The 26,151-nt window shown below is 54.5% G+C and overlaps 10 protein-coding genes across 10 annotated transcripts; 5 read left to right on the top strand and 5 right to left on the bottom strand.

The window, feature by feature from the left end:
- Positions 1-464: 464 nt before the first annotated feature.
- BDZ83DRAFT_20802 (uncharacterized protein) lies at positions 465-2,987 on the bottom strand. Its single transcript, XM_060501694.1, has 3 exons — positions 2,824-2,987; positions 1,795-2,568; positions 465-1,471 (listed from the first exon to the last, which is right to left on the bottom strand). Exons 1-3 carry the CDS (start codon positions 2,825-2,827, stop codon positions 579-581), a joined length of 1,671 nt encoding a protein of 556 aa, XP_060361135.1. The 5' UTR covers positions 2,828-2,987; the 3' UTR covers positions 465-578.
- Positions 2,988-3,829, bottom strand: BDZ83DRAFT_20801 (uncharacterized protein). Its single transcript, XM_060501693.1, has 3 exons — positions 3,595-3,829; positions 3,244-3,384; positions 2,988-3,038 (listed from the first exon to the last, which is right to left on the bottom strand). The coding sequence occupies exons 1-2, from the start codon at positions 3,743-3,745 to the stop codon at positions 3,305-3,307; spliced, it is 231 nt and encodes a 76-aa protein (XP_060361136.1). The 5' UTR covers positions 3,746-3,829; the 3' UTR covers positions 2,988-3,038; positions 3,244-3,304.
- A 1,072-nt stretch (positions 3,830-4,901) lies between these two features.
- Positions 4,902-6,975, top strand: BDZ83DRAFT_655105 (PHD-finger domain-containing protein; the record flags this gene model as incomplete). Its single annotated transcript, XM_060510777.1, has 3 exons — positions 4,902-5,476; positions 5,653-5,946; positions 5,988-6,975. The coding sequence occupies 3 exons, from the start codon at positions 4,902-4,904 to the stop codon at positions 6,973-6,975; spliced, it is 1,857 nt and encodes a 618-aa protein (XP_060361137.1).
- A 549-nt stretch (positions 6,976-7,524) lies between these two features.
- On the bottom strand, positions 7,525-8,673 carry BDZ83DRAFT_586139 (P-loop containing nucleoside triphosphate hydrolase protein; the record flags this gene model as incomplete). The annotated part of the gene is made up of 1 exon (XM_060505917.1): positions 7,525-8,673. One exon carries the CDS (start codon positions 8,671-8,673, stop codon positions 7,525-7,527), a length of 1,149 nt encoding a protein of 382 aa, XP_060361138.1.
- A 518-nt stretch (positions 8,674-9,191) lies between these two features.
- Positions 9,192-11,706, top strand: BDZ83DRAFT_633170 (HCO3 transporter family-domain-containing protein). Its single transcript, XM_060509013.1, has 3 exons — positions 9,192-10,070; positions 10,135-10,228; positions 10,282-11,706. Exons 1-3 carry the CDS (start codon positions 9,556-9,558, stop codon positions 11,602-11,604), a joined length of 1,932 nt encoding a protein of 643 aa, XP_060361139.1. The 5' UTR covers positions 9,192-9,555; the 3' UTR covers positions 11,605-11,706.
- Positions 11,707-11,844: 138 nt separating this feature from the next.
- Positions 11,845-13,597, top strand: BDZ83DRAFT_633175 (short chain dehydrogenase). Its single transcript, XM_060509014.1, has 3 exons — positions 11,845-12,135; positions 12,192-12,796; positions 12,876-13,597. The coding sequence occupies exons 1-3, from the start codon at positions 12,015-12,017 to the stop codon at positions 13,155-13,157; spliced, it is 1,008 nt and encodes a 335-aa protein (XP_060361140.1). The 5' UTR covers positions 11,845-12,014; the 3' UTR covers positions 13,158-13,597.
- Positions 13,598-14,186: 589 nt separating this feature from the next.
- BDZ83DRAFT_633176 (uncharacterized protein) lies at positions 14,187-16,043 on the top strand. The gene has a single exon (XM_060509015.1). It carries the CDS (start codon positions 14,303-14,305, stop codon positions 15,626-15,628), a length of 1,326 nt encoding a protein of 441 aa, XP_060361141.1. The 5' UTR covers positions 14,187-14,302; the 3' UTR covers positions 15,629-16,043.
- Positions 16,044-17,152: 1,109 nt separating this feature from the next.
- BDZ83DRAFT_586096 (phosphopantetheinyl transferase) lies at positions 17,153-18,385 on the bottom strand (the record flags this gene model as incomplete). The annotated part of the gene is made up of 2 exons (XM_060505913.1): positions 17,153-18,004; positions 18,302-18,385. The coding sequence occupies 2 exons, from the start codon at positions 18,383-18,385 to the stop codon at positions 17,153-17,155; spliced, it is 936 nt and encodes a 311-aa protein (XP_060361142.1).
- Positions 18,386-22,320: 3,935 nt separating this feature from the next.
- Positions 22,321-22,776, bottom strand: BDZ83DRAFT_655110 (cytochrome c oxidase assembly protein PET191-domain-containing protein; the record flags this gene model as incomplete). The annotated part of the gene is made up of 2 exons (XM_060510778.1): positions 22,321-22,688; positions 22,752-22,776. 2 exons carry the CDS (start codon positions 22,774-22,776, stop codon positions 22,321-22,323), a joined length of 393 nt encoding a protein of 130 aa, XP_060361143.1.
- A 605-nt stretch (positions 22,777-23,381) lies between these two features.
- BDZ83DRAFT_633184 (Alpha/Beta hydrolase protein) lies at positions 23,382-26,149 on the top strand. The gene is made up of 4 exons (XM_060509016.1): positions 23,382-23,900; positions 23,963-24,058; positions 24,137-24,432; positions 24,488-26,149. The coding sequence occupies exons 1-4, from the start codon at positions 23,768-23,770 to the stop codon at positions 25,919-25,921; spliced, it is 1,959 nt and encodes a 652-aa protein (XP_060361144.1). The 5' UTR covers positions 23,382-23,767; the 3' UTR covers positions 25,922-26,149.
- The last annotated feature ends 2 nt before the right edge of the window (positions 26,150-26,151 follow it).

Consider the following 26,151-nt stretch of genomic DNA (forward strand, 5'->3'; position numbering starts at 1 on the left):
CCTGAGCCTCAAAAGTCTAGACCTGGCTGAACCATATCCATCCTTGCCCGCTGATTAAAGTTCCAAGCCTCCCTTTCTTTAAAGCTTTCCAAACAGACAAAAGCACGAGCTTGATTCTTAGCTCGACGGTCTATTGGAAGGCAAGGGCAATGCTTGGTGCGTTCCATCATCGTGGCATAGAACTCGAACTCTCTGAGACGAGTATTGCCATGTTTTTTTCTGGTGTTTTCGGTTGTTCACTTCCAATGCTGATGATAGTGGTGGCCAGTGATAATAACATGTTGATGATGAGGGCGTCTTCCAAAGGGTGGCTGAAAGGCGCCTTTGTTCAAACCCAAGTTGATGGGTCATGATACTTCCAATATCATCAAGCAATGTCCAAGTGGGTTGGTATTCCCTCCACCTGCCAGCCAACCGACTAGTGATCGGCCTCCGATGCTGAGACCTGTGAGGCCAATGCTGTGCTGTTGTATTGATGCGATAACGGGTATAATGAAGTATGGGTAAGTGAAAGAGACCACAGGCGGTCACCAAAATCACAGTGCTGTGCACCCCAGGAAGCCCGCGAGTGGACCTCTTCAGTCAACTGCCTCGCCGGGGTCATCCACCTCATTCTGGTCTCCGCCGCAATCGCTGCAGGTTGTATGTGGGCAAGTGCACTCTTGATCTGGATCATCGCTGAGCAACATCGGCGGGTCGTCTTGAGAGTATGTATCTTCAAAGTCTTCGTCGTTATGATAATTGCCATTTGGATAATCGTCAAGATAGTCATCGCCAGGACTAGAGTTGCTCTCATCGGGGCCCACGGGAGCATGAGCGCCTTGGTCCTCGGTATGGTTCTGAGATGATGTCGTCTTGACAGGCGACTTGGCTTGCTTCCTGGCCTTCCTGCCCTTTGTTTTGGCCTTCTCCAAAAGTCGTTTCCGTTCTGATTCTTTTTCACGGGCTTTCTTGTCCTTGATCTCGTATTGTCGGATCAACGCATAAGGGGGCGAGCCAAAAATTCTCTCGTACTCGCAAAATTCGCAAATCCACATATCTTCAAGCTTGGGTGGATTTTTGTAGTATTTCTCCTCGGCTTCCTGACGACGTGACTTGGCTGCGTTACGCAATTCCTTCTCGGCAAGCTGACGGCGCTTCTTCTTCGACATGGGCCGGGGAGCTTTCCTGCCAGCAGGCGCGGGATCGCCTGAGCCAGTGTCCGTGCCGGCGCCATCTGGTGTAGTCTGTGTTGCCATTGAGGCGTGTCTGGGTTGTCTGGGGTATCCGGGGTGGGAGATCGCAGGGTCAGTTCCGGGCCAGTGAGGTTTTGGAACTGGGGAGTCGCAAGTGAAGGTGAACTGAGTGGCAGTGGGGCTAGATTTGACGCTGGAGGATTGCTGATGGAGGAGGCTCACGTTTTCCTGCCCAGGAGCTGAGTGGACCTTTTCCGCATTCGCAATGGCACTTGAAATGATGCCGGGATTTTCGTCTATAGATGTAAGAATTAGCGGCGCATCCCAGAAACGCAGCGTTGCGATAAACACGCAAGATAATTCGGATGCTGTGTTCGCTGTGGGAAAAGTTGAGGTGAAGGAGCTGAGGAGCCGCTGTTTGTACTCAACGGCGTGGATGCCTGCGTTGAAAATCAAAGGGTGCAGGAGCAACCTGCTGTGAGGTGCAGCTGCCGCCGTCCCTTTCATTCAACAGCAACCAGCCCCACCATCAAGCACTACAAGCATCTCGCCAGGCTTCTCCCGCCTCTCCCATCTGGTTTCCGTCTTAAACACACAGGGAACAGATGTCCACACTTACTTGGCGTTGCCCATTGAGGCGGCCGGATCTTGGCTCCCCTGCCCACCCAGTTGTTTGTTGCGTCGGATAGAGCCCTGAGGGGACTCCGACCATTTCTTGATCTTCCAAATCTGCCTCTTCCTGGTCCTGAAATGCCTTGATTGTTGCCAACAAAACTTCCAGCCCCGTAGTATGATGGTGATATCGATCCAGCGAGGTCACCGTGGTCGTTTGACGGAGACATGACTGTTGATACACCTATAGAGTTGATGTCGCCCATGGAGTGTACACCAGATAGCGTTGAGTCTCCAGCAGTCGGGATCTTCCTCTTCTTCTTGTTATTGGTGTTCTCGAACGATTCGTACCCATCCGCTGAGGACGTTGTCGAAGGAGGCGGCTGAGGGCTGGGGTGCTTGGAGTGTTCCGGTTTCGGAGGCTTCGTTGAGACGCGGTTAAGTATCTCTGGATGCGAACGCCGAACAACTTTACTGCTGCTCAGCGCCAGTTCCTCCTCGTCACTCTCTCCAATCGCTGGAGCCCCTCGGGGTGCTCCTCCATACCCTCCATTACCCCGACTCGCACCGTTTAAGCCTCCAGCCCTGAAGGGCATCTCATCTCGCACGATATTTGGGTAGTAGAACAGAGGGCTACTGTTGTGGTTCGCAGGAGGGTACTCTATGGAGTCCGCCACTTCGGGAGAGAGGCGTTCCCTCAAGCGACGCTTCGGCAAGGGACGAATCGGCCTCTGGGGGAATAGAGAGGAGACGCTTTCGGGAGACATTGTTCGATTATGACCTGCTTCCGCATAAGAACCATCGAGGTTAGCAAGCTTCTCGGTCGAATGGTAAAGCCTCAGGCCGGTGAGTTTCAAAGGCGCATGACCTGTGCAGTCGGCCGCCACAGCCAGCTCCAAAGTCTCGAGCGCCGACGAAGCAGCGCCTGACATTCGGCGAAGGGCTACAGTGGCAGCATCCTTCGAAAGCAGTGGTCGAGAAGGTGGGTATGGCAAGGTGGTGGCGGGAGGTGAACTTGGAGAAGAGCGACGCATACCCATAACACCTCATGCTACAAGCCATGCAAGGCAGGCCAACGCGGACAGGGCGATTCACGTTACGAAGCTTGAGGCTGCTAGCAGTGCGACGGGGGGTTCGTATTGGTGTTGCTGAAGCAAAAAAAGGCTCTCGTTCGGTGGTGGGTTGGCAGGTTCGAGGGGAGGGGGGTATGGATCCGTATTAAATGCGGGAGGAGCTCGTAACCCTTGATTCCTGAGTTTGCCCAACCATCAGCGTATGTCGGCAATAGAGAGCTGGCCCAACGACAAGCCAGACAGACATATGCTGCACGTTCAACCAGGTCCGATCGATGATTTCCTCTTACCCTTGAACGAATCAAGGGAGCGCTGTGCAAAGAGGCTCAGGTAAGGTACGAACGGACCTCTACTTGTTCGCCAGAAGAGGGGAGCGGGCATACCAACTCGGTCCACCAGAATTCGGCCGGGTTTGCTCCGTGTTCGACTTTGGGCACGCAGAAGCTAGAACAAGCAGAGTGTGCAGCCAGGCGCAAGACGCTGTTCAAATAAAATGCAAAGGCGACAGTTAGGTTGCTCGAGCTCTGAACGAAGAGTGGGAAAGTCAGCGTTGGTATCGAATTCCCCAGCTTTGATTGCTAATGACAGCATTTGATAATGTCTGGTGTGTGATTAGGAGACGTAGGTCAACGAGGGCCGGTCGAAACGCATTAGATAAGCAAGCCAGGGCTCCGCTGCGGATGGACTGGCCGGGGTGGGAGGTTGGGGCGTTTTTTTTTGGGGGGGGGGGTTACCTGATGGATCCAGAACCCAAAGCTCGAGGCGGACAGGCGAGAGAGATAGAGAGCGACGAGGGAGCAACGGAGCGACGGAGCATGGAAGGGTTAAAGTGATTAAGGTGGAAGTGGAAAGAGAAGAGATGCACACACACTGTGTGCTGTGCATAAAAGTGACTCGCCGCAGAATGCAGAATGGAGAGACAGCGGGAGAGCGGGTGGTAAATTGGGCTTCGAGATTAGACGAGCACCGTTGGCAGGGGAAAATCATGGACTGTAGCTTTGGGCGGGGGACTTGTGCTTGGGAGATGCCGTGTACTCTGTAAGGTAGGTGGGTTCGGAAAAACATCCCTGATGCTGCTCAGTTGGCTGGTCTCAGGTACTCCGATTTTCTGCCTTTTTGGAGGGCCATTTGTGGGAGAAGCACAGTGCCGCGCAAAGTCGCTAGTACACAGACTGTCATCGCCATAGTTTTTCCGACGGCGGCACAGCACAAGACGCACAACACAATTCCCATCCATCCCACCTCCGCTCCGAGATCCCTTCCTCTCCCGTCTTTCTTTTGTGCAGGGACTTATGCAGCACAATCACCTATGCAGCCATTGGTAGACGGCAGCCCATTGGCAGCACCTGGCCACAGCCCCGCAAAGCTGCTCTTTTCCCTGGGTGCGTTGCTCGGAGGGCAGTGGCAGACGCAGTGGCAGCTCCTGCACGCCAGAGCCAAAGAGGCTGCCGCACCACACTTTACAAGCCCGAAAGAAGTGCGGTGCTGCTGGTCTGTCGCCTGTCCGTTTCCTTCACCCAGAGAAGCATTCTCCCAGGGCGCACTCTTTCTCTGACCTTTTCCACCTCCCCACGCCGGCTCCTCTCTCCCGCCTCCTCTTCTTCACTCTACCGTCCCGTCACGACATGAATCTACCTTGTCCTCGATTGTCAGATATGCGAACTGTTCGATCCCCTCAAAAGAATTGCTCGAGTACCCGAATCCTCCCTTCTCACTAGCCCGAACTGCGAGTCGCGCCCATCCATTTCTTGCTACCTTCTCTCTCTCGCTCGCAAGATTGCCCTCCCACTACAACCACAACAACCCACCCGACCTGCTCTCTGCCCACTCTCGTTACCTTACCTCACCAATTTTCCCCCTCGCCCCGACATCCCAATTCTATTCTCTGCCTTCTGGCTTCAACTCTTGCGACTACGACATCCTGTACTGCGTCACTCACACGCCGCCGCCGCCGCCGACTCTTCCTCCCCTCCTCCTCGCTCTTCCGAACTCTTCCTCACCCTCCTCCTCTCTCTCCGCGCCGTCCCCTTACGCTGCCTCAATGGCACCACCCTCCCCTCGACGTTCTTCACGAGCCCGAGGCAACACAGTCTCTCAATCACAGCAATCCTCGACAACATCGAGTCTTTCGAGTCGCGGCGAGCGAACGACCAGATCCCTCAACAAGACCTCTTCCGCCAAGTCCACCCCGAGCGCCTCGCTCTCTTCGGAGCCACCCGAAGACCTGGAGGACGCCCTCCCCTCACGGCGCCGAACCCGCGCGCAAGAAGACGCCCGCGACAAGCCTCGTGTCGACCCCTACGATATGGCCACCGGCAGCGACGACGTCCAAGAGGACGATGAGTCCGTACGCTGCGTCTGTGGTTTCGATGAATACCCGGGACCTCCGCCCTTTGAGGAGGATTCCAAGCATGGGAAACACAACCCGGAGGCCGACTTCTTCGCTAGCATCGAGTTGTCAGATGAGGTCTCTGGTCTCTTCGTCCAGTGCGACGTCTGCAAAGTCTGGCAACATGGTGCCTGCGTCGGCATTTTCACCGAGGAGAGCTCTCCCGATGAGTACTTTTGCGAAAAGTGTCGCAAGGATCTACACAAGATTCACGCAGCAGCCAACGGGTAAGCAATCCACCTTCCGTACAGAAGCTCTCGGTGCCTGGTCGCCCACGAACCCGCCATTGGCTGGAAACCGTCGGTCGGCGGCGAGGTCACGGAGGACATAAACTTGCATGCGGCAAGGCTCAATCACCGACGTCTCTGGTACCTTGACAATGCTGATCACTCTCCTCCTATAGACAACGGTACTCGAACTACTTGCCTCTCAATCGCCCGTCGCGCGCTACATCCCGAGCCGCATCCTTAGTTAAGGATGGCACCAGATCGCCCAAGGAGTCAGGCAGGAATGGAGGCCGCGCTTCGTCTGCTACCCAGGCCTCGAAGCGGAGGTCCACAATGAACAGCCGGGATGCCGCATACGATGAGGATGAACAACTGCGGCGGGCCATCGAGGCCAGCAAAGAAGAAACCATTTCGGAGCCAACGGAGACTACGTCAAGACGGACGAAGCGAGGTCGCAGTGATAGTCTTGAGTGAGTCGTCAACCTTTCGCTACGCTGGCTCCCGCTAACAGTCGTAGGAACTCGGCAAGCCTCAAGAGACAGCGAACCAGTTCGCCATCAATGTCACCGCCCCCAGAGAAGACCGAAGCTATCGAGGATGAAACAGACGAAGAAAATAATGGCAGAAACGGTCAATCGAAGAAGCCTCGCGGAACACGTACGCAACGTGAAAAGTCAGATCGAGAAGAGCGCGATCGCCAGCGAGCGGAAGCAGCCAATCGACGGAAAGGTCGTGCAGATCGTAGGAGAGCTGAGGGTACGACTCCTGTAAATCCGGGTAAGGAATCTGAAGCTCACGTGGGCGCAGAATCGGATCCGTCAGAAGAGGTTCCCCTTGCGACAGCTCGGCCTGCTGTCAAACCGACCATCGAGCCTGTGGTGCCTGTCGAGGCGCCCCCGTCCTCTGCCCCGACCCCGGACACTCCGCCTGCGAATCAGGCACCGGTCGGAAGCTCACACAAGAAGACAAGCCGTAACAACCAGAAGAGAGGCAAGGGTCGAAACCAATACACAAAAGACCGCGACGATAACGAAGATACACCAGCAAGGTCAATGTCTAGAGACATCGGCCGGAATCATGACGACCATACTGGCGCTGGTACCAGCAAACACTCCCATTCCGACCATCCCAAGCACACCCGGACAAAAACAAACAGTGCGCACAGCAAAGTATCAATGAACGACATGAAGCGCAGAGTTTCGGCGTTCCTTGACTTCATTTCCAAAACACAAGTGGAATTGGCTGGCGAAGCGCTGCCGGGATCAAGGAGTAGCCAAAATAGCTCCCAACAACAAAGTCCTCGCGCAACGGCTGCGCCAGATGCGCCAAAGATTAGCGTCAACGGCGACTCCGCAGTAGCAAAGAATTCACCAATTGGCGCTGCGGCAACAGACGGGAATGGGCCGGAGTCGAAAGATTTTAAAGCATTGAATTGCGTGGAAATGATGGATGCCCTCACGCGAGACCTGCTGCGGTGGCAGAATCAATATGCGTCATGAGCAGGCCTGGATTGGCCGTAGCTGCTCTCTATATAAGCAAAGAGTCGCTCACTTGAAGCCGAATGGTTGCTTTCGTTTCGGAGTACGATATCAAGGGTCTGCCCCCGACGGCATTTGGCGGTCCGTACGGTTTGATGTTTCGTGGCGTTTGGTCTGTTTTGTGGTGTTGAAAATGTTGTTCGAACAAAAGACTTGAAGGCAGTTCAATCACGAGTTGTTGCTCATGTACGCACTGGTTGTGCGGTTCTACTGTCAGTTGATAATGTCAGGTTCGAGGAGAGTTGTCGGATACCCGGACGCTTGCGAGTCTCCAAGATTGTGGGCGACGTCATTAGTGATGCACCCAAGTTCGGTTGAGTTTGGGCTTTCATCTCGAGTATTTCCAGCCTGATCTACTCGGTTTCTAGTTTCTCGAAGGATAAGGTGTACAAAGATTGCTCTCATCACGAGGCAACGTCTTTATTTTACATGTATTTTGATACAGAGTGTGGGGTATCTTTCTATAATTCTCACACGGGACAATTCTATTACTACTCCTTTTTGTGCCCCTTAAATCGCTTTGCTCTTGTTCATTGCCCGCTCCTTTCTCGCTTCCTTTTCTTTTCTCCGCGCCTGGTTCATGCTGAGCGGGCCCTGACCTTCTCTCGCTAGCTCCTTGTCCTTGAAGGCCTCGTCGGTGATATCGTCGAGCACAAACTTGCCGAGGTTCCCGACCCTCCACTGCTTGACGATCCAGTCGGCGGCGCTGTCGGCGTTGGCCTCCCCTCCGCTCTTGAGCTTGCCCGTCCTGCGGGCGACGCCCGTCAGGAATTCGTTGACCTCGTTCGTGGGCTCCGAGTATCGGGCGTAGGCCCCCGGGTCGACGAGGTTGAGGCGGTAGAGGAGGTAGTCGGCGAGGATCTCCATGGGGATGCGGTCGTCTTTTACGGAGCCGGCGAGGGCGAGCTTGACCATGCTCTCGGCTTCGGAGACGAAGGGCATGAAGACGCCGGGTGTGTCGAGGACGAAGACGCCTTCGCCTAGGCCCATGCTGTCATTGCTGACGCCGGCGCTGCTGGTCTCGGAATCGAGGATGCGTACGGGGGAGGAGAGCTTGCGCGTCACGCCCGGTTGTGCGCCGACTTTTGCGACGGATTGTTTCTTATGCATGCCGTGGACGCGGAGCTTGTTGAGGAGGGTGCTTTTGCCTACGTTGGGCATGCCGACGACGAGGGCGCGCATGCCGGTTAGACTGTCGACTGAGCGGGCGACGCTGCGGATCTCGGAGAGGAGTTGTTTGGTCGTGGCGGGGTCATCTTTGCGCCAGAAGACGACGCGCTGCCGGGTGGTGGAGGTACCGCCGCCGCCGCCGGTGACGGAGCGACCGGAGCCATTGTGGAAGCGGCGGAGGGCTTGCTCTACCGAGGCGGGGCTGTCGGCACCGAGGTCGCGGTGGGTGTAGACGACGATGCGCTCGCGGCCGGCGATGGCGCGGTCAAGAACGGGGTTCCAGCTGGTTAGGGGCACGCGGTAGTCGCGGCACTCGAGGACGAGGCCGACGTCGGAGAGGCGGGAGGAGATTTCGCGGAGGGCGGCGTGGTGGTGGCCTAGGTAGTAGGAACGGGGGATGGATTCGGAGACGTCGAAGCGGAGGCGGGGCGCGAATGCGGCGGTGGTGGCCGTGGTTGCGCTCCGGCGCGCGGCGGTCGGGAGCAGCATGGCCGGGGTTGTGGGGGAGTACGGGGACGGCTGGCTTTGGGGGGTTTGGGGGACTTGGGCACCCTTGTGCTAAGGATCCGTTCTTGGCGGTTACCTTTTCATCGTTGAGGGACAGCAATTGACTTCCTTGGAAGAAGCGCTCAGTGGTAGAAGGGGCTTCTGACGCTTGCGGGTGGTTGAAGCTGGTAATTTCGGTAGTATGAAGGTTGGTTCGTGTCGAAATTTCTTCAGCCTGGCGCCGATTGTCCGATAGCCTCGCAGCGGTCGCATCTTCTGATTGGCTTTGAATGCAGATGATCCCTGGAAAGGGAGGAGGGGCAATCTGCTGGCCCCGACGCCGACGAGACATGACGTCAGCCTCCAAAGCTATCCCACGGCTTGAACCGTGCGCACTACGTACCCTTGGCCATATGTGGGGTCATGGCCTGCCAAGACTGGCCAATGAGCACGTGGGGAACGGTGGGATGTCGATTTGTCGAAACGGGGCCCGAACCTTCTCTTTTTTAAGAAGCCCTGCTTGGGAAAACTTGTTCGAGTCAAGGGAATCCATGGACCTTGGGCTGCAAGATGGAGTTCGTTGGGATGAGCAAAGGTTTGCATTAGCGGTATTTTGTACGCAGTAGTGTTTTGAGTTCTTTACGCCTCTGCCGTTTAGCCGTTCTGGCTTTTGCCAGTGTTTCTGGTCTAATTCCAGTACGAATCCTCGGTTCTAATATATTTCTTGGCTTTCAAGATCATGTACATGATTACTTCTATATTGTGTAGATCGGCCTAGCACAATTGTTCTCGTTACCAACACACTGGGTTGCCATTTCTCGTGTATCGAGCGACTTCACGCAGACTCATTCTGTGTTGATAGTCGTGCAAGTCCCTCCCTTCTACATGCCACCAAATCTCTCGCCCGCTGGGCCAGATGAGGACCCCGGACCACCTGCGGCCACATCACCTCGTCACCACGACGATGTCATCACGCCGGTCCGCGAGTCGCACGGCCTCATCAGCGACAAGACGGAGAGGAGGTTTACAGAAAAAAGAGAAGGCCAAGAGGAAGTATCGGTCCACGACACGAGCTCGGAAGGGCGTCGAAATGGACGACAGAGCGAAGACAGAAACGACGGTACCAGCAACAGCAACAGGTGGCGTGGCTACATCAAAAGAGACGGCAAGTTGAGGCCATTCAGGCTACTCAAAGAGGATTTCAGCAACTTCAGATTGAGGTACCTCTCTGACTGGACCGTCTTCAACCAGCTTGTTCTGGCGAGCGCGGTATACGTCTTCTTCACCAATATCTTGCCTGGCATCACGTTTGCGAGCGACTTGTATGTCTTGACAGGGGAGTCGTGGGGCACGATTGAGGTAGTGTTTAGTACTGGGCTTTGCGGCATCATCTTTGCCTTGTAAGTTGTCTTGTTCACCTGAGATTCATTCAGCCCGAGACGTTGTCTAACACATCTTCCATAGGTTCTCGGCTCAACCATTGACAATTCTTGGTGTTACGGGGCCGTTTTCGGTGTTAGCGGAGAACATTTACACACTATGCGAGAATTCGTTCAAGGTATTATATCTTTCAGAAGAATCGAATAGTACCAGCAAACTGACTGCGGACAGATCCCCTTCCTACCATTCATGGCCTGGTCCCTGATCCACTCGGGCTGGATGCACTTCCTCCTGGCCATCTTCAACGCCCACGACTACACTATGCAATACGTCACCGACTTCAGCGCCGACATCTTCTCCCTCCTCAACAGCGTAATCTACTTCCACAAGGCCATCAGGGAGCTTCAGCGCACCAAGGTAGCCGTCTCCCTCGCCGCCTTCCTCTACTCCATCATCGGCGCCGCGGGCACCTGCCTCCTCGCCATCGCCCTGTCGACGGCCGTGTCGTGGAAGCCGCTGTTCCACAGGTACGTACGCATGGGCCTGACCGAGTACGCCGCCGCCATATCCATCGTCTTCTTCATCGGCATGCCGTACGTCGGCGACTTGGCGACCCTCGACCACAACAGGCTCGAGGTCTCCACGTCGTTCCGGCCGTCGTCCCCGAGCCGCGAGTACTTTTTCGTCGAGTTTTGGAAGCTCCCCATCGGCTGGATCTTCATCGCCATCGTCCCCGGCATCATCATCACCGTCCTCTTCTACTTTGACCACGAGATCAGTAGCATCATCTGCACGGCCAAAAGGTACGGCACCCAAAAGCCCGGCGGATACGCGTGGGACGTCATGCTCCTAGGCATCACGACAATCATGTGCGGCATCCTCGGCATCCCGCCCGCCAACGGACTCCTCCCGCAGGCGCCGCTCCACTCCGAGTCGCTCATGTACACCGTCTACGAGGATCCGCCGCACGTCGCCGAAGAAGTCGAGGAGGAAGGGCCCGGCGAGGGCCCCCCCGCGAAGCCCGTCCAGCGCGTCCACGAGCAGCGGTACTCGGCCTTCCTCCAGGCGGCGGGTATTCTGCTCTTCGTCTCGCCGCCGTTCCAGCACGTGCTGGGCTTCACGCCGACCTCGGTTCTTGCGGGCCTCTTCATGTTCATGGGCTTCCAGTCGTTGTCCGTGAACCCAATCCTGACGAGGATCTGGCAGCTCCTGACGCCCATCTCGGAGCTGCCTGCCTTGCCTCATGGCGCCAGCTGGATGGGGATCCATTGCTACACGCTTGCGCAGATTGTGCTTACGGGTATAGTCTTTGGCGTCACGTTGACTGTTGCCGCGCCCGGGTTCCCTATCATCATCATCATTCTGGTGCCTGTGCGGCTGTTCTTTATGAATAAGATTTGGAGCCGGCAGACGTTGCGGTACGTTGATGGGTGGGCGACTCGGGAGGGCAAGCCGGAGGATGATGAGAGTGATCAGCGCCGGGAGGGTTTGGTTGCGTCGAGTGAGACATCTAGACGGGTTCCTGATGAGGAAAAGGGGTCCAAGACGGGGTGAGGGTTGGAGGTTTCTCCTGGTGATAGGTTAGCACCAGTGGTGTACTTCCTTATATATTGTACCGCTCTCCATTCACGTTAGTGCTGGTACCTTGTATTTGTGTCGCATTGTGACATGACCGAAACCCCAAAGCTCTGTGTACATGCCAATTTCGTATGAACAGGTGGGGTTTCTAATGGACAGTTACCCCCCACGCCAACATCCAGTGACCCCTCAAGCCACGCCCCAATCCGACAACATCCAGTCCCTTCCAAATACAGCTTGAATGGTCGCACCGGATGATGGTACCCGTCAGTGGCGGCATCCCCAGACGCTACAGAGTCGAGCGGACAATGGCTGGCCCCATTGAAACACCTCGGCATGGCTCTTTGGCTATTTGATATGACAGGTGCCCAATATTCGTACGTGCGATGACTTCAAGTTCATCCAGACTTTTGCACAATACCTCAGCTTTATCAACCAAAAAGGCCGTCAGCACCATGTCTCTGTCCGTGGCGGGAAAATATGCAGTCATCACCGGCGCGGGATCAGGTCTCCGCTTCCTTCATCGACATATGATGAGATCACTCGTAATTGACACCGCACAGGCATAAACCTCGCCTTTGCAAAATTGCTCCTAGAAAAAGGCTGCTCCGTCATGATGGGCGACCTCATCCTCCGCCCCGAAGCACAGCAGCTCTTAGAGCAATACCCTCACCCCCAACCCGGCAGCGATAACAACACCAACCGCCCCTCCGCCCTCTTCCAAGAAACGAACGTCGCATCTTGGCCCGACCTAACCCGCCTCTGGTCCAGGGCTCTCTCCTCCTTCCCCCAAATCGACATCGTCGTCCCCGGCGCGGGCCTCTTCGAACCAGCGTGGAGCTCCTTCTGGCACCCTCCCAAGACAGATTCGAACCCAGACAGCGAATCGAGAGACGCGGCAGACGCGGAGCCGGGTACCTACGCCGTTCTGGACGTGAACTTGACGCACCCGATCCGGCTGAGCCAGCTTGCGATCGGGTACTGGACGCAGGAGGGGAAAGGGGGATGTTTGGTGCACGTGAGCAGTATCGCGGGACACGCGGCGGGGATCGGGTCGCCGTTGTACATTGCGAGTAAGCATGGTCTTCACGGGTTTGTGAGGTGTATGGCGGGGATGAGGGATCGGTTGGGGATTCGGTGTAGTGCTGTTGCGCCGGGGGCCGTGATGGTGAGTAGTATTCCTCGTCAGCGTCTACACCCTTATGTTCGGGTTACTCAAAAAGCGTGTTGCTGATGAGAGGCTACAGACTCCAATGTGGTCGGAGGACCCGGGGAAGAAGCATATGACGCAGGGCGAGGGCGTCGAGCTGTTCCTCGAGCCAGAAGAGGTTGCGAGGGGCATGCTTGAGCTTTGCGAGAATCCAGAGTACGGCAACGGGACGATTTTGGAGGTTTCCAAGGGGGCTACGCGCGTTGTGCCTCTATATCGGGCTGAGCCGCCTAGTGGTGTTGGCGTTGTGCTGCCCAGACTGGCTGAGAATGCGGAAAAGGTGTGGAAGAAGCTTGAGGGCCCTGGGCTGAAGATTTAGTCTGCCTGGAGGGGGGCTGTGAGCCTCAATTCAACGTCAGTAACCATTTGGCTTTGGTCTCGGCAATCTTGTTGTGTCTCTGGGGAGGATTCACCCGATGTAATTCAGCCAATTACTCGCTCCAAGATCTTTCTATATCTCGAGTATCAAGAGTGATGGACAAAATTCGACTGGGGGAACCCGCAGCACTTCGCCTCGCCACCCCAAGGCGGTTTGACCATGCGTGTGTTTGGGAACTTCACGTCTGGAACAATCTCGTCGAGATCGAAGTCCCCGTATTGGCGCCTGAGGGCGGGGTTGCCTTTGGTAGCATGACGAGCGGAGGGTAGCGGGTAACTGACTACTCCAACGAAAAGTACGAAGGCGTCCTTTCCCGGTCATGGCTTATTCTTCGTTGAATATGCATATGACACCCAGAAACGTACTGCGGCACTTATAGTCTCGTTCAAGCCCAGGATATCCCTATGTGAATGACGGTTCTATACATCAGATCCTGTCGAGCCTTATAGCCGCTGCCCGCCGCCGGTCAGCGACCAAATTCTAGTGTTTTCTAGGTTTATTACCATCTAGGAAGCTCTAGAGTACGGGCCTGAGACTGGAAAAGGCGTACTGCTGCCCGAGATGCTCCTTTTCAATAGAACAGAGCCCCGAATGCCCAGAGACGAAGTTCGAGAGAATTTTCAGCACGACGAAACCGTGGCTACGCTTCTGGGTACCCTGGGAAGCAACAGTCAACGGTATTTCTGTTTAGGACAAAGTTGGCCTTGACCATCTGCTGCAATAGCCTGTTGCCGACTTAAAGGTTTTCTGTGATATCTTCCTAGTAACGACTCCGGCCAGCTAGTGGCGATCTCGCCAGTCCGCGATAGCGACCGGAGTGGATTCCGTGACATATCGCAACTACCTCACTTCATCGAATTTCCTAATCGGGAAAGACGTAGATTGCCGGACCCCAAAATGACAGCTGCGCCTCGACGATTTGAGACATCTTGGGGCGCCACATTCACAACCTCCGCATTCCTGCCTGACCTTACGTCAGGAATCAAAAGGCTCATACCGCTTTACCTTGTGTAACCATCGTCCGAGTTGTGGAACCTCGAATCCTCGGGACTTCATGAGAGTTAGAGTTCGGCTAAGACGTTGAGATGGAGACTTCGATACCGAGGCGACCGCATCTCGAACTATTCAATCTCGACCCTGCAATAACCAAAGAGGCCAGCTTTGCGTCGTTCCAGCAGTTCCCTGTAGAGGTACGTCTTCTCATTTGGAAGCATGCATTACAGCGTCATCGGATGATACACATCATTCTTGAGAAGGGAAATCAACAGAGACAAGAAGAAGATGGACACAATGTCGACGGAAGGGATACTCTCATCAACAGCCTTGGTTGTCAATTGTCTGGGTACCACTACAAGATCATCATCGACACCCGACGGTCCCTGTTACCCGATCTCATGAGAGTGAACAGGGAAGCACGAGACGCCGTGTCATCGTTCTACTCATTACAGCTACCATGCCGCCTTAGACGAGACAAACACACCGAAACAATTTCCATCATCCGTCTGAACTTTGACTGGGACTACCTCCGAGTCTCTTACGGACAATCCCACAACATCTTCTTCGACTTCATCCACGACCTGCGCGCCCACGACCCCAAAGGTCGCGGCCTCCAACACCTAGTCTTAGAAGGATCCGACTTCCGTACATCAGTCCACAACCCATCGCCACCCAAGCGCACCTTCGCCGAAGGCCCCTCTCTAGGCGCATTCAGAGCCACTGCCGGAAAGGATCTCAAAAGCCTATGGTTCAAGTGCACTCCGCGCGGCGCCCGCGCTCTCAATGTGCTGGATTGGAGGTGCGTCCACGTCTTCAACTACGGCGTCCCCGTGTTTCCGAACTTCACTTTTTTCGATGCGCCGCTGCCGGATCACAGGGCCGGCATAGCGCGGGATCTGGAAAAGATTGGCGGGAGCGTGTATGATCCGAGGGAGGGGCCCCTCGGCTGGCGGAAGCTTCTTCGTGATGCCGGCGTACGGCCTGAGGACATGACGAACAAGGGCCAGGACCGAAATCTGGACGTCCGCATCATGTACGCCTCCAGTGAGGAGGATTCCATTCGCACCCGCGAGGATGCGGCGAGGGTCCTCCATGAAGAGGACTTTCGGTGGCTTGAGCTGCAGTGGTGGTTCCACGGGTGGGACACGCCCGCTACCGGAGGACGTGCCGGCGGTGAGAGACCGGCGGGATGTTTCTCGACGGCGTCGGGGTTGCAGGCTAAGCGGCCCGACTTTGATGGACCCGAGGTGTTGGCTGCGGCGCCGAGACCGGCCCTTGGGTTTTGGTTGTTTCCTGTCGAGGCGTTTGGGGAGATCCCAGGGGTGGAGGAGGAGGCGAGCAGCTGGTTGAAGGTGAAGTGGGTATGGGACCTGAGTCCGCATCACCCTGAACTTGCGCTGACAGATGTATGTTGATGCTGGATCTTGGCGACTGATTCAGGGTCGTTTTGGTGTATTGAGTATTTGAGATGACTGAGAATAAGAGATGTCAAGACACTCATTCGTTATGAGTGACTCTATACAGTCGCTCATTGCTTGTGGATTCCAACTCAACCATACTTTACTTGCCAAACAAGGCGTTGAAGAAGATGTCGACGAGGTCGCTGAAAACGGAATCGACGAATGTATCGGTGAAGACATCAAGGAGATAATCGACGTAAGACATGATGTAAAGACGTATAGCCACAGCCTGTAGTGGTTCTTGACCTTGACAAAAGAAATGAGGTAACGAAGATGTGATGTGTGTATGAGTAGGTATTAGAATGTAGCATAACTCAGTGACTCGAGGCGGCGGCATTATGTTTTTTTTGACAGCAACGGGGCATCTCCGATACCATAGTTGCGAGCTATCGTTACCTTGAGGGACGGTGTAAAGTCGGTTGGGTACACAACCAACCTTATAAGGTGGCGTCGCGCCTACTATCGCAGTTGATAGGATAAATCCGTGGTCATGAGCTTTGTAGAAGGGAAAATTCAAAAAGTACTGGGAAATCAGTAAGATTAATTTTGTTGGGCTGACGTGAGTCTTTGCGCATTCTGGGTATCTATCATGCTCACTGAGTACCGACTTCCGCCAGAGCAATCAGCAACAAGATAGACAATCGAATAAATAAAAGGGTGTAGTATGAACGCGACCATTCGAAAAAGAAAGCACGCAATGGAGGACCCAGTTCACAGCCGCTGGTTACACTTGCCCAATACAGATATAAGCACGATCTTTTTCTCAATACCTAACGGGTGAACAAGAACTGCCCCATTGATGCTTTCTATCGTCACCTTGTCTTCCTCTAGTTCAACGTATTCGTCTCAAAGTGACAATAAATACGTTCAGAGCCCTGAGACGTGAAAGAAGATAGCCTTAAAGGTACATTTTCTTTATAAGACTAGCTATATATACCCAAGACTGCAGAGAGAGAGAGAGAGAGAGTAAGTCAAGACTCCCGTAGCTCCAAGAGACCCTTGGAGGCCCAAAGGAGTTTGGGTCTCGAAGAGATTGGATGCTCAATAGTCTCACAGCACTGCCTTTATACTGGTTCTGAGAGGGGGAGATGTAAGAGGATCAGTATTTATGCCTAGAGGGCATCAAAGGAGGTGTATGATGACAATCCTGTGATCGAGGATGGGAGTGGTTGGAAAAAAAGACTGTTTTGAACAAGCAACAGTCGTTTGGGTCGACAAACAACGACTTGAAATTAAAAGCTGGTTCATGAATTTTTGAGAAAACTTCAACCTGAGCGATAATTGGCAGACTCTAATTCGTTCCCTCGAACTAGGGGAGAAAGATAGATAGGCTAGATACGAGGCATTAAAGGTCTCCTGAGAACCAGCCAAGTTTGAGATCGCTTATATCCAGTGCTGTAATATGCAAAGTCATCAGCCTCAATCATGAGACAGATCTACAAACATCTATATAAGCCCAAATATACAATCAAGTATGAATTACTGGTGCTCCTCTCCGAAAGCGAGCACCTCGTCTATATCCAGCATCTTGTACGGCCCTAGCTCGAAGGCCAATCCATCCTCCTTGTGCTCCGGCGTCCGAACAGCAGAGCAAGCCATGTAATCCGGACCCAGGGCCCTCAGGGAGACATTCGCATCCTCCACCTTGGCCCCCTTGAAAACAATTTCATGATCCGCGACCGCCTCGCCTTCGGCACCAAAACTCTCCGCAGGCGTCGGCGGCCGGAACTTTTTAAACTGCAGATCCCCTAGCCAGGGCGCGAGGAGCGCCTCGCCCGTCATCTTGACGTACGCCTCCCGCAGACACCACAGCGCGTAGAAGCACCGCAGCTTAAAGTCGGCCGCGTCCTCGAGCGAGGCGCCCGGTTTCAACCCCGGCGGGATCGCCGCCAGGACCTGCCACTTGAGGAAGTTGGCCTCGATGGGCGAGAGCACGTCGGCGTGGACGTCGACGAACTTGGGCCAGCCCTCCTTGGTCAGCATACCATGGTCCCTGGTGCGGCGTTCTGAAGTGCAGACGATGTCGACGCCCACGTCGACGGGGCCCCTCGCGACGACGTCGTAGCCGTGAACCGCGAACATGGCAACCAGCCCTGCCTGGTGGCTCACGTTGAAGCTCAGCGGGCTGGTGCCGTCGGCGGTGCGGAAGATGGGCTTGGTGCGCTCATCGCGAACGGCGGTGGCCTCGTGCCAGGGCACGCCGCAGAAGCGACTGATGGCGTAGCGTTTCAGGAGGTGCGAACCCAGGGACAGCTTCGCATCGCGGACGTGATAGTACTTTAGCACGGCTTTACGCTCGTCAGCGGCGAGGAGTGCGAAAGCTCGGGATGCCTAATCAGCGGGTTCGGTTTCGTGTCAGTTTGTTTCTTAATTCCTTCCTCTTGTTCTTCCTGCTGCTATCACCAAAGCCCCCATTATTCCAGGGGCAAATGACACGCAGGGGGCGGGGGAGCTTCGAACTTCGAAGTTGCTGTTGCATAGAAAGGGAGGTAGGGGGCACGACTTGGGACGAGCAGTTTTGGAATGGTTCGCTGGGACATGTTTGAATAATACAGAGCCGCGAAACGGGCATGGGTCAACGGGCAAACGGCAATGCAGATTCGACCAGGAACGGGTTGAAGTACGTACGGCTTGTTCAAGTTGCTTCGTTTCAGTGGCCTCCGGCCATAGATGCCGTGTATCCAGGATCCACTGTATGATAGTCGGGGCCATCTTGATCGGTGGTTTCCCTCAGTCTCTGAGTGTTTCGAGGATGCTTGTCGGACTTGGAAACACTAGTTGGTTTCTCGCAGTGCCTAATGCCCGTCCGTTTGCTTCCTCTCTTGACGCAACCTGCAGCCTCAACGAAGGTTTACCCAAGGCAGGAGGAGTTCTTTGAAGAGTCGGCAGCAATACTTCAGCCTGCTCTTTCTCTGGTGTTGGTATTCTGCCCAAGATCCAGACCCGGCTTCGTCGTCGGAAGGAGGGATGAAATGTGCCTGCCAAGAAACCCTGAATAAGGTTAAAGATTGGCAACAAGCTGAAGTTGCGTCTTTTGACACGCTATCTGCCCCGCTGTCGCCGGTTGAGAAGTTGACGAGACGACCTGGACGCCGAGACGAGCGTCGTGGGTAAGACTGTAAGCAATTGGACGACAGGGGTTCGGTGAGGTAAGGTAAGCGATGCAAAGCCGCAAGCGAGTAAGACTCGGTAGATAGAATGAGGTAAGCTTGACTGCGTAGTGCTCTTGGCAGACGGGCAGCCCGGCGAGGTATGTCGGTGACGGATCGACGATTTGCAGAATCAAGTTTCAGACATCAGGCCATCGAGTTCTTGGGAGGATTTGCGAGTCGCTCGTAGTTTCACCGAGGGGTTTGGACCGTTGACTGACGAGGGTGAGATTGTCACAGGTTTCCGTGGGTTTTAGTCCTTGGAGTGGGAAAGGGAAGGGGTGGGCAGGTTGAGACGTTTCCACGTCCCCTTCAAGCTGGAAACTGCCCGGGGGGGTTGGAGGGGCAGCAAGGAGGGGCCAAAGTGCCCGCAGCCCACCTGTCCGTAAGGACGTGGCCTAGTGGAGGTGAGCAAGGTGAGGTACCTCCGAGCCCCGGAACAAGGCGGACCAACGCCCGCTAGCGCCCTTTTCCCTGGTGGAGGGGTGTCACGGCTGCAGATCACACCGAATGCGCGGCTTGACCCCTCCACCTTTGCCGCCCCAAACCTTTTCTCAACTTCAACTCCACCTTTTCATCACATTGTATATCAAATTGGCATGACTGACACTGTCTCACGCTCTCTATAAAGCAGTCTTCGTCCGTCCTTCATCTCTACCGGTCTTTCCTTCTTCTTTTCTCTTCAGCGCAATTCTACCCTCGTTCACAGAATTCGCCACGTAGCCGAGTCTCTTCCGCCAAAGTCATCCAAAGATTCCTGCGTTTCTTCTTTCCACATCGTCTCAACTCGCCTCCCTTGTTCCGCCGCCATGACCGCCAACCAAGCCACGATCACAAGCCTACAGTCATGTTACGACGTCGAACAGGCCAGGAGTGCACCTTTCTTCCTTTGTTCCGCTGGCCAGGTCGTCTCCCTTCTAGGTGAGGCTTGATTTCGGAAGCGTAGAGCAAACTTCTTTTTCTGAATCGATTTTCCTGTGTACGCGGCAATGGGACGCCAGTCGAAGTCCAGTCGAGAACCGAATTCTTCAAACCAAACTTTTCACAAAAACCCGCTGGGGGGCATCCGCATGGGCCTGAAGCGTCGATGAATCCGTCCGAAAGAGTCCACGCGCCGGGGAAAACGTGCGGCACAACTATGAACACCCCGGCGCGGCTGGCCGCGGATGATGAGCGTCCGCTGGAGAGAGCCGCGTGAGCCTGAAGCGACGGCGCTTCTTCTTTTTTTTCTTCCCTTCCCGCTCGATCCTATAAGTCCCCCGCCTGCCTCACCTGGGCTTGGTCTCTTCGTCGAGATAGAGAACAGGGCTGAGAAGGCTGGGGGTTCCATCCTGACTCGCCTGGCCTGGTCTCTCCGTGAGATAAGGACGGGTTAGAGAAGGAAGAGAGTGACGAAGCGGGAGGGGGGCGCCAACCTTTTCTTTTTCTTCTTTTTTTTTTTCATGTCAGCCCATCATAACGCCGAGAGTTGGGCAAGCCCGCTGAAGCGCTCGGGATGGGCCCGCATCGTCAAGTCCGTCTTAATACTGGAATGAACCGGCGCGGGTCCGAAATTGCGTGGAGGGTCCCTTGCAAAGTCTGGACCTTTTCGTTGGTGCGAGGGATTATGGTGCTCTTGTGAGAGTACCGACCAACCAGACTGGAACGATTTAATGGAGATGTGTTGTGGAGAGGGGATGATCCGGGGCACTGCCCGGGCTGTGGAGATAGATTCGCACGATTAATGGGGCCGCAAAGTGACGGACATCTGGAGGCAGCTCTCGGGGATCAGACGCGAGATCCGATGAGTTGCGGACGATTTAATGATTAAGAGCAAATGAATTAGCCTCGTAATATAATGATAATGATCTCAACTATTGGTATTCTCTACAAGGGCTCCGGGTCGTGACCATTTGAGTACAGCAATATCGTACATAGTCCACTGTCCTTGCTGAAGTAGATGTACATTCATCTCGTCTATACCATGTAACAGGAGGACATGTCGTACTTCTTTGTTGAGAGTCTGGTTTGATGACTATGTCGAAGGCGAAGCTCACTGAGATAAATTGCCCAAGCCAAAATCCAGGCCACCAATGATAACTTATTCAATAACCGATTGGACGGGCTGTTATTTTGTTGTCCATCTTACTTTAGAAACGTAGGTACGTAGAAAAACTCACCTTCCCGAATATCTCTGCACGCTGGTACCCTTTGGTAGTGTATACTAGCATACAGAGAAGTTATAATATGCATGGAAGAGAAAGCAGGTTCAGTCAGCTTCGCCTGAGAAGGCTTCTGTCAATCGTCTAGCGCAAGATCGATAATTTCAAGAGAGGGACACTCCGCAGTTGAGCATGTCTTTGTCTTATTGAAAGGATAGCTCAGGACTACATGTTTTGGGATCGGGGTCTATAGTTCTAGCCATACTAGCATATAGAGCAATAAGATTGGGTACAATGAAAGGTATTTGCAAAGGATGAGCTTGTCCAAATACCCATGGTCGATTCTTAGCAGCATGTAAAAAATCTCCAAGCGACTCGTTCATGAGCCAAGAGGGTAGTACAATGACTCGCCCCGAATACACACCCGATTGAACACACGGGAAGCCCATATATACCCCTCCAAGTCCATTTCTGTCACCAGCACAGCAGGCGCCTTCCTAGGTCGGTTGGTCAGGTCAAACTGGCTGGGTGGTGGAATGGTCAATGGTCAACAATTAAAACCGCCAACCAGCCTAATCGACGACAGGCTTAGCGTATACGAGTATCACGAGTTCGAATCCCTGAATGAGCACCAAGAGACGTAGCCCCCAATTCAGCACCGGGGGGGTGAACTCTTTTTTTTTTTTTTCTCTCTCTCTCTGTTTCTGAGATTCCCCTGAGAACCCGCTCCCTTACCTACGCACTAAGGGATACCAGTCTGTCAGCAGTGGTGATGCCGACGATGTATCTCTCGTGGCGAGTGAAGAGGGGCTGATACTAAGATCTGGGTGCTGTAGGTAAGACTTGACACAGCATTGACCCATCAGGAGTTTGGGTTGAATCTCGCTGACCCTCTTATGGATTAAAGGGGGGAAGTTTAGAAGATATCACGGTCCCAGGGTGAATCGCACTGATGAGACGGCAAGGCTTTGCTCGGGATGCTTACGACTGTACTGCTGATTATGTGCGGTAGTATCAGATTGATATTCCATCATAATCAGACGCTCTAGTTTCCAATCTTCTTAGTGGAGAAGTTCTGTGGCCGTGCGAATCTTACAATTCCTTTTGAATACATAAGCATGCCTTGCCTCGTGGTCCGTCGTGTGAGGATCCAACAAGATGCAGCCTCGGGCCTGTCCTAAACAAGGCCATCGTTTTTGTGTGTTTTGAGAACGCCATGACGCCTCCCTATGCCTCGCTCTTCAGATCATACACATAGTTTGTACAAGTATTGTATCCCACAACCGCGCCTGTCAGCGGTTGTCCTCCTTTTCCCCCTCTTACCGACTCTTCTTTTGCCTCTCTTGCCCTTGGCAAATCACTTCTTCTGCGCGGCCTCCTGCTCCTTGCGGTACTGCTCGTTCTCGACCTCGCGCCAGTCCCTAGGCGCAGGCTCGTTGCCGTCGGTCTCGCCCCTGCCGCCGGCGAAGGCGGGTCGTCCGGCGTAGAGCTGGTACCCCTTGCCGCTCTCGGCGTCGTTCATAGTCTTGTAGTTGACGGGCATGTTGCCGCGGAAGCGCTTGCGCATATCGACCATGCCGCGCTTGCACTCGCCGAAGCCCTTTTTGAGCTGCTGGCACTTTGTGGGAAGGCCCTCGACGAGGGGCGATCGGAGGCAGTCGGAGGCGCTGTTGCGCTGGACCATGACGCACTCGGATTCCTGGAGGCATTGCGCGAGAGCCTCGCCTGGGGAAAAGGGTCAGTGTGCCGTCTAGTCGTGGAATGAGTGGAAGGACGAGGGAAACGTACGCAGTTCTTTGCAAGAGCTAGGCATGGTGACGGTGGTTTGGCATTCCCTCGGTACCTTGGAGACGTATACACGTAAGTGGTGCGACTATTCGGGAGCTGTCGCCTGTCGGAGCTTCAAGTTTGCGATGAGCGGTTCCTCGGGGCCCGGGGAAGAAGGGAAAAAATACCACAGCTGTGATTGGCCAAAGTGGGAAGGAGAAGACCCACCTGTGTGCAGCGGTTTTCTGCAAGGTGCGAGAGTCGCAGAGGCAAGAGCAGGGCCGCTAGAGTTGGATGTCCCTGCAGTCCTTCAATAAGAAAACCCCACTTTGGGGAGCAAGTTGGCAAGGATGCGGGCTCCTCCGTCCAACCGCGTGCTCAAACGCCAGCGTCCCTGCCACTGACACACTGTCAAATCGGTTGATTGGAATGATTTGGGGAGCACGAGAGGGGCCAAGGAGACCCCAAGGAGGCGTGGCCCGCGTGGGAGAAGTTGGGAAGGTGTGCTGTGACCTTGGACCTGGACCTTTTTGGGAGCTTCCCGCCCAGATGGGATGCCATCCATCCTCACATGTGACATCACTTACCTCACCTTAGGTACCTTAGGTTCGTTCACCTTGCACATCTTCTTCCCTCTGGAAACCTCAGACTTCCCACACACCGCGGACCACTCACTTCCAGATTCGTTCCGCTGACACATTCTTGCGCCCAGCCATTGCCAGTCGAGAAACTACGCAGTAGTCAAATCACTTAAGCTTTTTGTCGTCTGCGCATTCAGCGATAATGGCTTGAGATCCCCTTGCAACCTTTTCTTCTTCTTTCTCTCTTAGACAAACTCGTTCCTGCCGCGCCACGGCTTCTACGTTAGATTAACCTCGTTCCAATCGCGCAACTACGATGGCTATCCCTTTCATTGGTCGATTGAACATGTAAGAGATGCCTTCTGCCCGTACTTGTGATTTTGTCTTCCTTCCTCTCTCTCCCTTTCCTCCCTTTTCCCGGTGTTTATCGTCGCTCGAGCTCGAGCTCCCCCTCCAATGCAGCGCAACTCACGAGTAAGACTTGGCCTGGCACTAATGGCATTGCGCAGCGTCGAATATGTAGCTCTAGTGGGGTCCTTCCTACTTGTCGGGCTCGAGGCTATCATCCGTATCCTGACCTTGGCTCTGCGTACGAAATGCGCCTCCCTCCCAGCGGTGGCGTCCAAGCTAGCTAACCCGGTTTCCCTACAGCTTCGCCGCTCATCTCGCTCTTCTATAGAGCTTCCCGTCGCTTATTTAACCGATTTTCGACTCCGGAACAGAAGCGCGCCGAGCAAAAGAAGAAATGTTCGTCTCTGTCTGGCGGCTATTTTAACCTCCGTCTGTGTGATTCACCTTGCGCTAACCGTTAGTGATGCCGCGCAGCCATCTCCACCTCCGTGAGAGACGCCTCCGACTTTGTGGATCTTTGCCGCCTGTACGGATATGAAGCTGAGGAGCATGTCCTCCAAACCAAGGATGGATACCTGCTCGGTCTGCACCGCCTGGCATGGAAGAAGGGCGAGGAGGAACAAAAGATCAACAGCGGACCGGGAAGTTTGAAGAAGAAGGTCTTGTACCTTCACCATGGGCTGCTCATGAACTCCGAGGTGTGGGTCTGCTTGACCGATGAGCAGCGATGTCTTCCTTTTGTGCTCGTCGAGAAGGGCTATGACGTCTGGGTTGGTGTTTCGCCTTGCGATAACTTGAGGGTGCATTTGCTGACTATCCGTGTAGCTTGGCAACAACCGCGGCAACAAGTACTCCAAGAAGTCGGTGCATCACTCGCCCAAGTCGACTGATTTCTGGAACTTCTCCATCGACGAGTTCGCCTTCCACGACATCCCGGACAGCATCTCTTACATCCTGGAGACAACTTCGCAGGAGAGCTTGTCGTACATTGGCTTCTCCCAGGGAACTGCGCAAGCCTTTGCCACCCTTGCTATCCATCCCAAGCTAAACCAGCAGGTCAATGTCTTCATTGCATTGGCGCCGGCCATGTCGCCAGCAGGACTTTCCAACGGAATCGTCGACGCTCTGATTAAAGCCTCACCTCAGGTTCTGTTCCTCCTCTTCGGCCGCCGATCCATCCTCAGCTCCGCCACCATGTGGCAGTCCATTCTTTACCCGCCCATCTTTGTTAGAGTCATTGATATGGGTCTTTCCTTTTTGTTCAATTGGCAGACGAAGAACATCACACTCAGCCAAAAGCTTGCGGCATACCCTCATCTGTACTCCTTCACCAGCACAAAGAGTGTGGTTCACTGGTTCCAGATCATTCGGAACAAGTCGTTCCAAATGTACGATGACGACGTCCACCCACCCATGTCGATAAGCTCTTCTAGCAAGTATACCAAGGTCGCCAAATACCCTACACGAAATATCAAGACGCCCATCGTTCTTGTTTACGGCGGTAGCGATTCGTTGGTCGACATCAAAGTGATGCTCAAGGAGCTCCCAACCCAGACAATAGCCACCGAGATCCCTCATTATGAGCACCTTGACTTCCTATGGGGTAAAGACAATAACGTCCAGGTGTTCCCTCACGTCTTCGATGCTCTGGACAGTTTCACCGATGCTCAACATACCAAGGAGGAATACGACCGCTACCAGCTGGCGAGGCAAGAGAGTCTCATGGGCTCTGGGAATGCATACAAGAGACACGCTTACAGAGATAGTGATGTCTCTGGTGATGTCTCTGCCAGCGAAGCTTCGAATGCTGTGGATGAGGGCCGAAATGGCAACCGTGCCGAGACTGTGGAGAGACCCGCTTCCCAAAACAAGAACCGTGACCGTCCTTCGGGGATCCCCTCCCCGTATAACACCACCCGTCTGCGTACTCCATACTCCCAAGTTGCAGCCGACGACGAGTCGCCGTCGCCCTCTCCAGATAGGCCATCGAGCCGCGCGGCCGAAGGCGAAGAGCGACCGGACAGCTCGTTGAGTCATCGAGAGTCTCCAACATCTAAGCTCAAGGGCATCGGCGTTCGGCGCGGAAGTGGAGGCAGCCACCTGAGCCTGGATAGTATGCGCGAGGGACGGGGTATCAGTCTCGGGACGAGTAAGGCCGTAGGCGGCGTGATCACAAAGAATCCCATTGATCCCAAGGGGCTCCCTGACGAGAGCAAGACCGGTGGGAAAAAGAAGAAGCGCGTCACTGTTGCGCCGTAGGCCTTGAATGTCGAGGACCTGGGAGGTGTAGGATATGGATTGGATCAAGGCGGCAAAACAGCACATTTTTCGTAGTGTAATATATTCCCTGTACTCGTCCTGGTTGGACCAGACGGCGAACTATTCCCGGTGCGTCACTTGCCTCTATCATTTCTGAGGGCCTTACTCCACGTCTGTACCCAACAAGTTTGATTGTTGATCTAGATACATCTTGGCGGCCCGCTCAGGTC

This window comes from Colletotrichum acutatum (genome assembly GCF_030867785.1).
Source record: "Colletotrichum acutatum strain CBS 112980 chromosome Unknown BDZ83scaffold_103, whole genome shotgun sequence".
Lineage (NCBI taxonomy): Eukaryota > Fungi > Ascomycota > Sordariomycetes > Glomerellales > Glomerellaceae > Colletotrichum > Colletotrichum acutatum.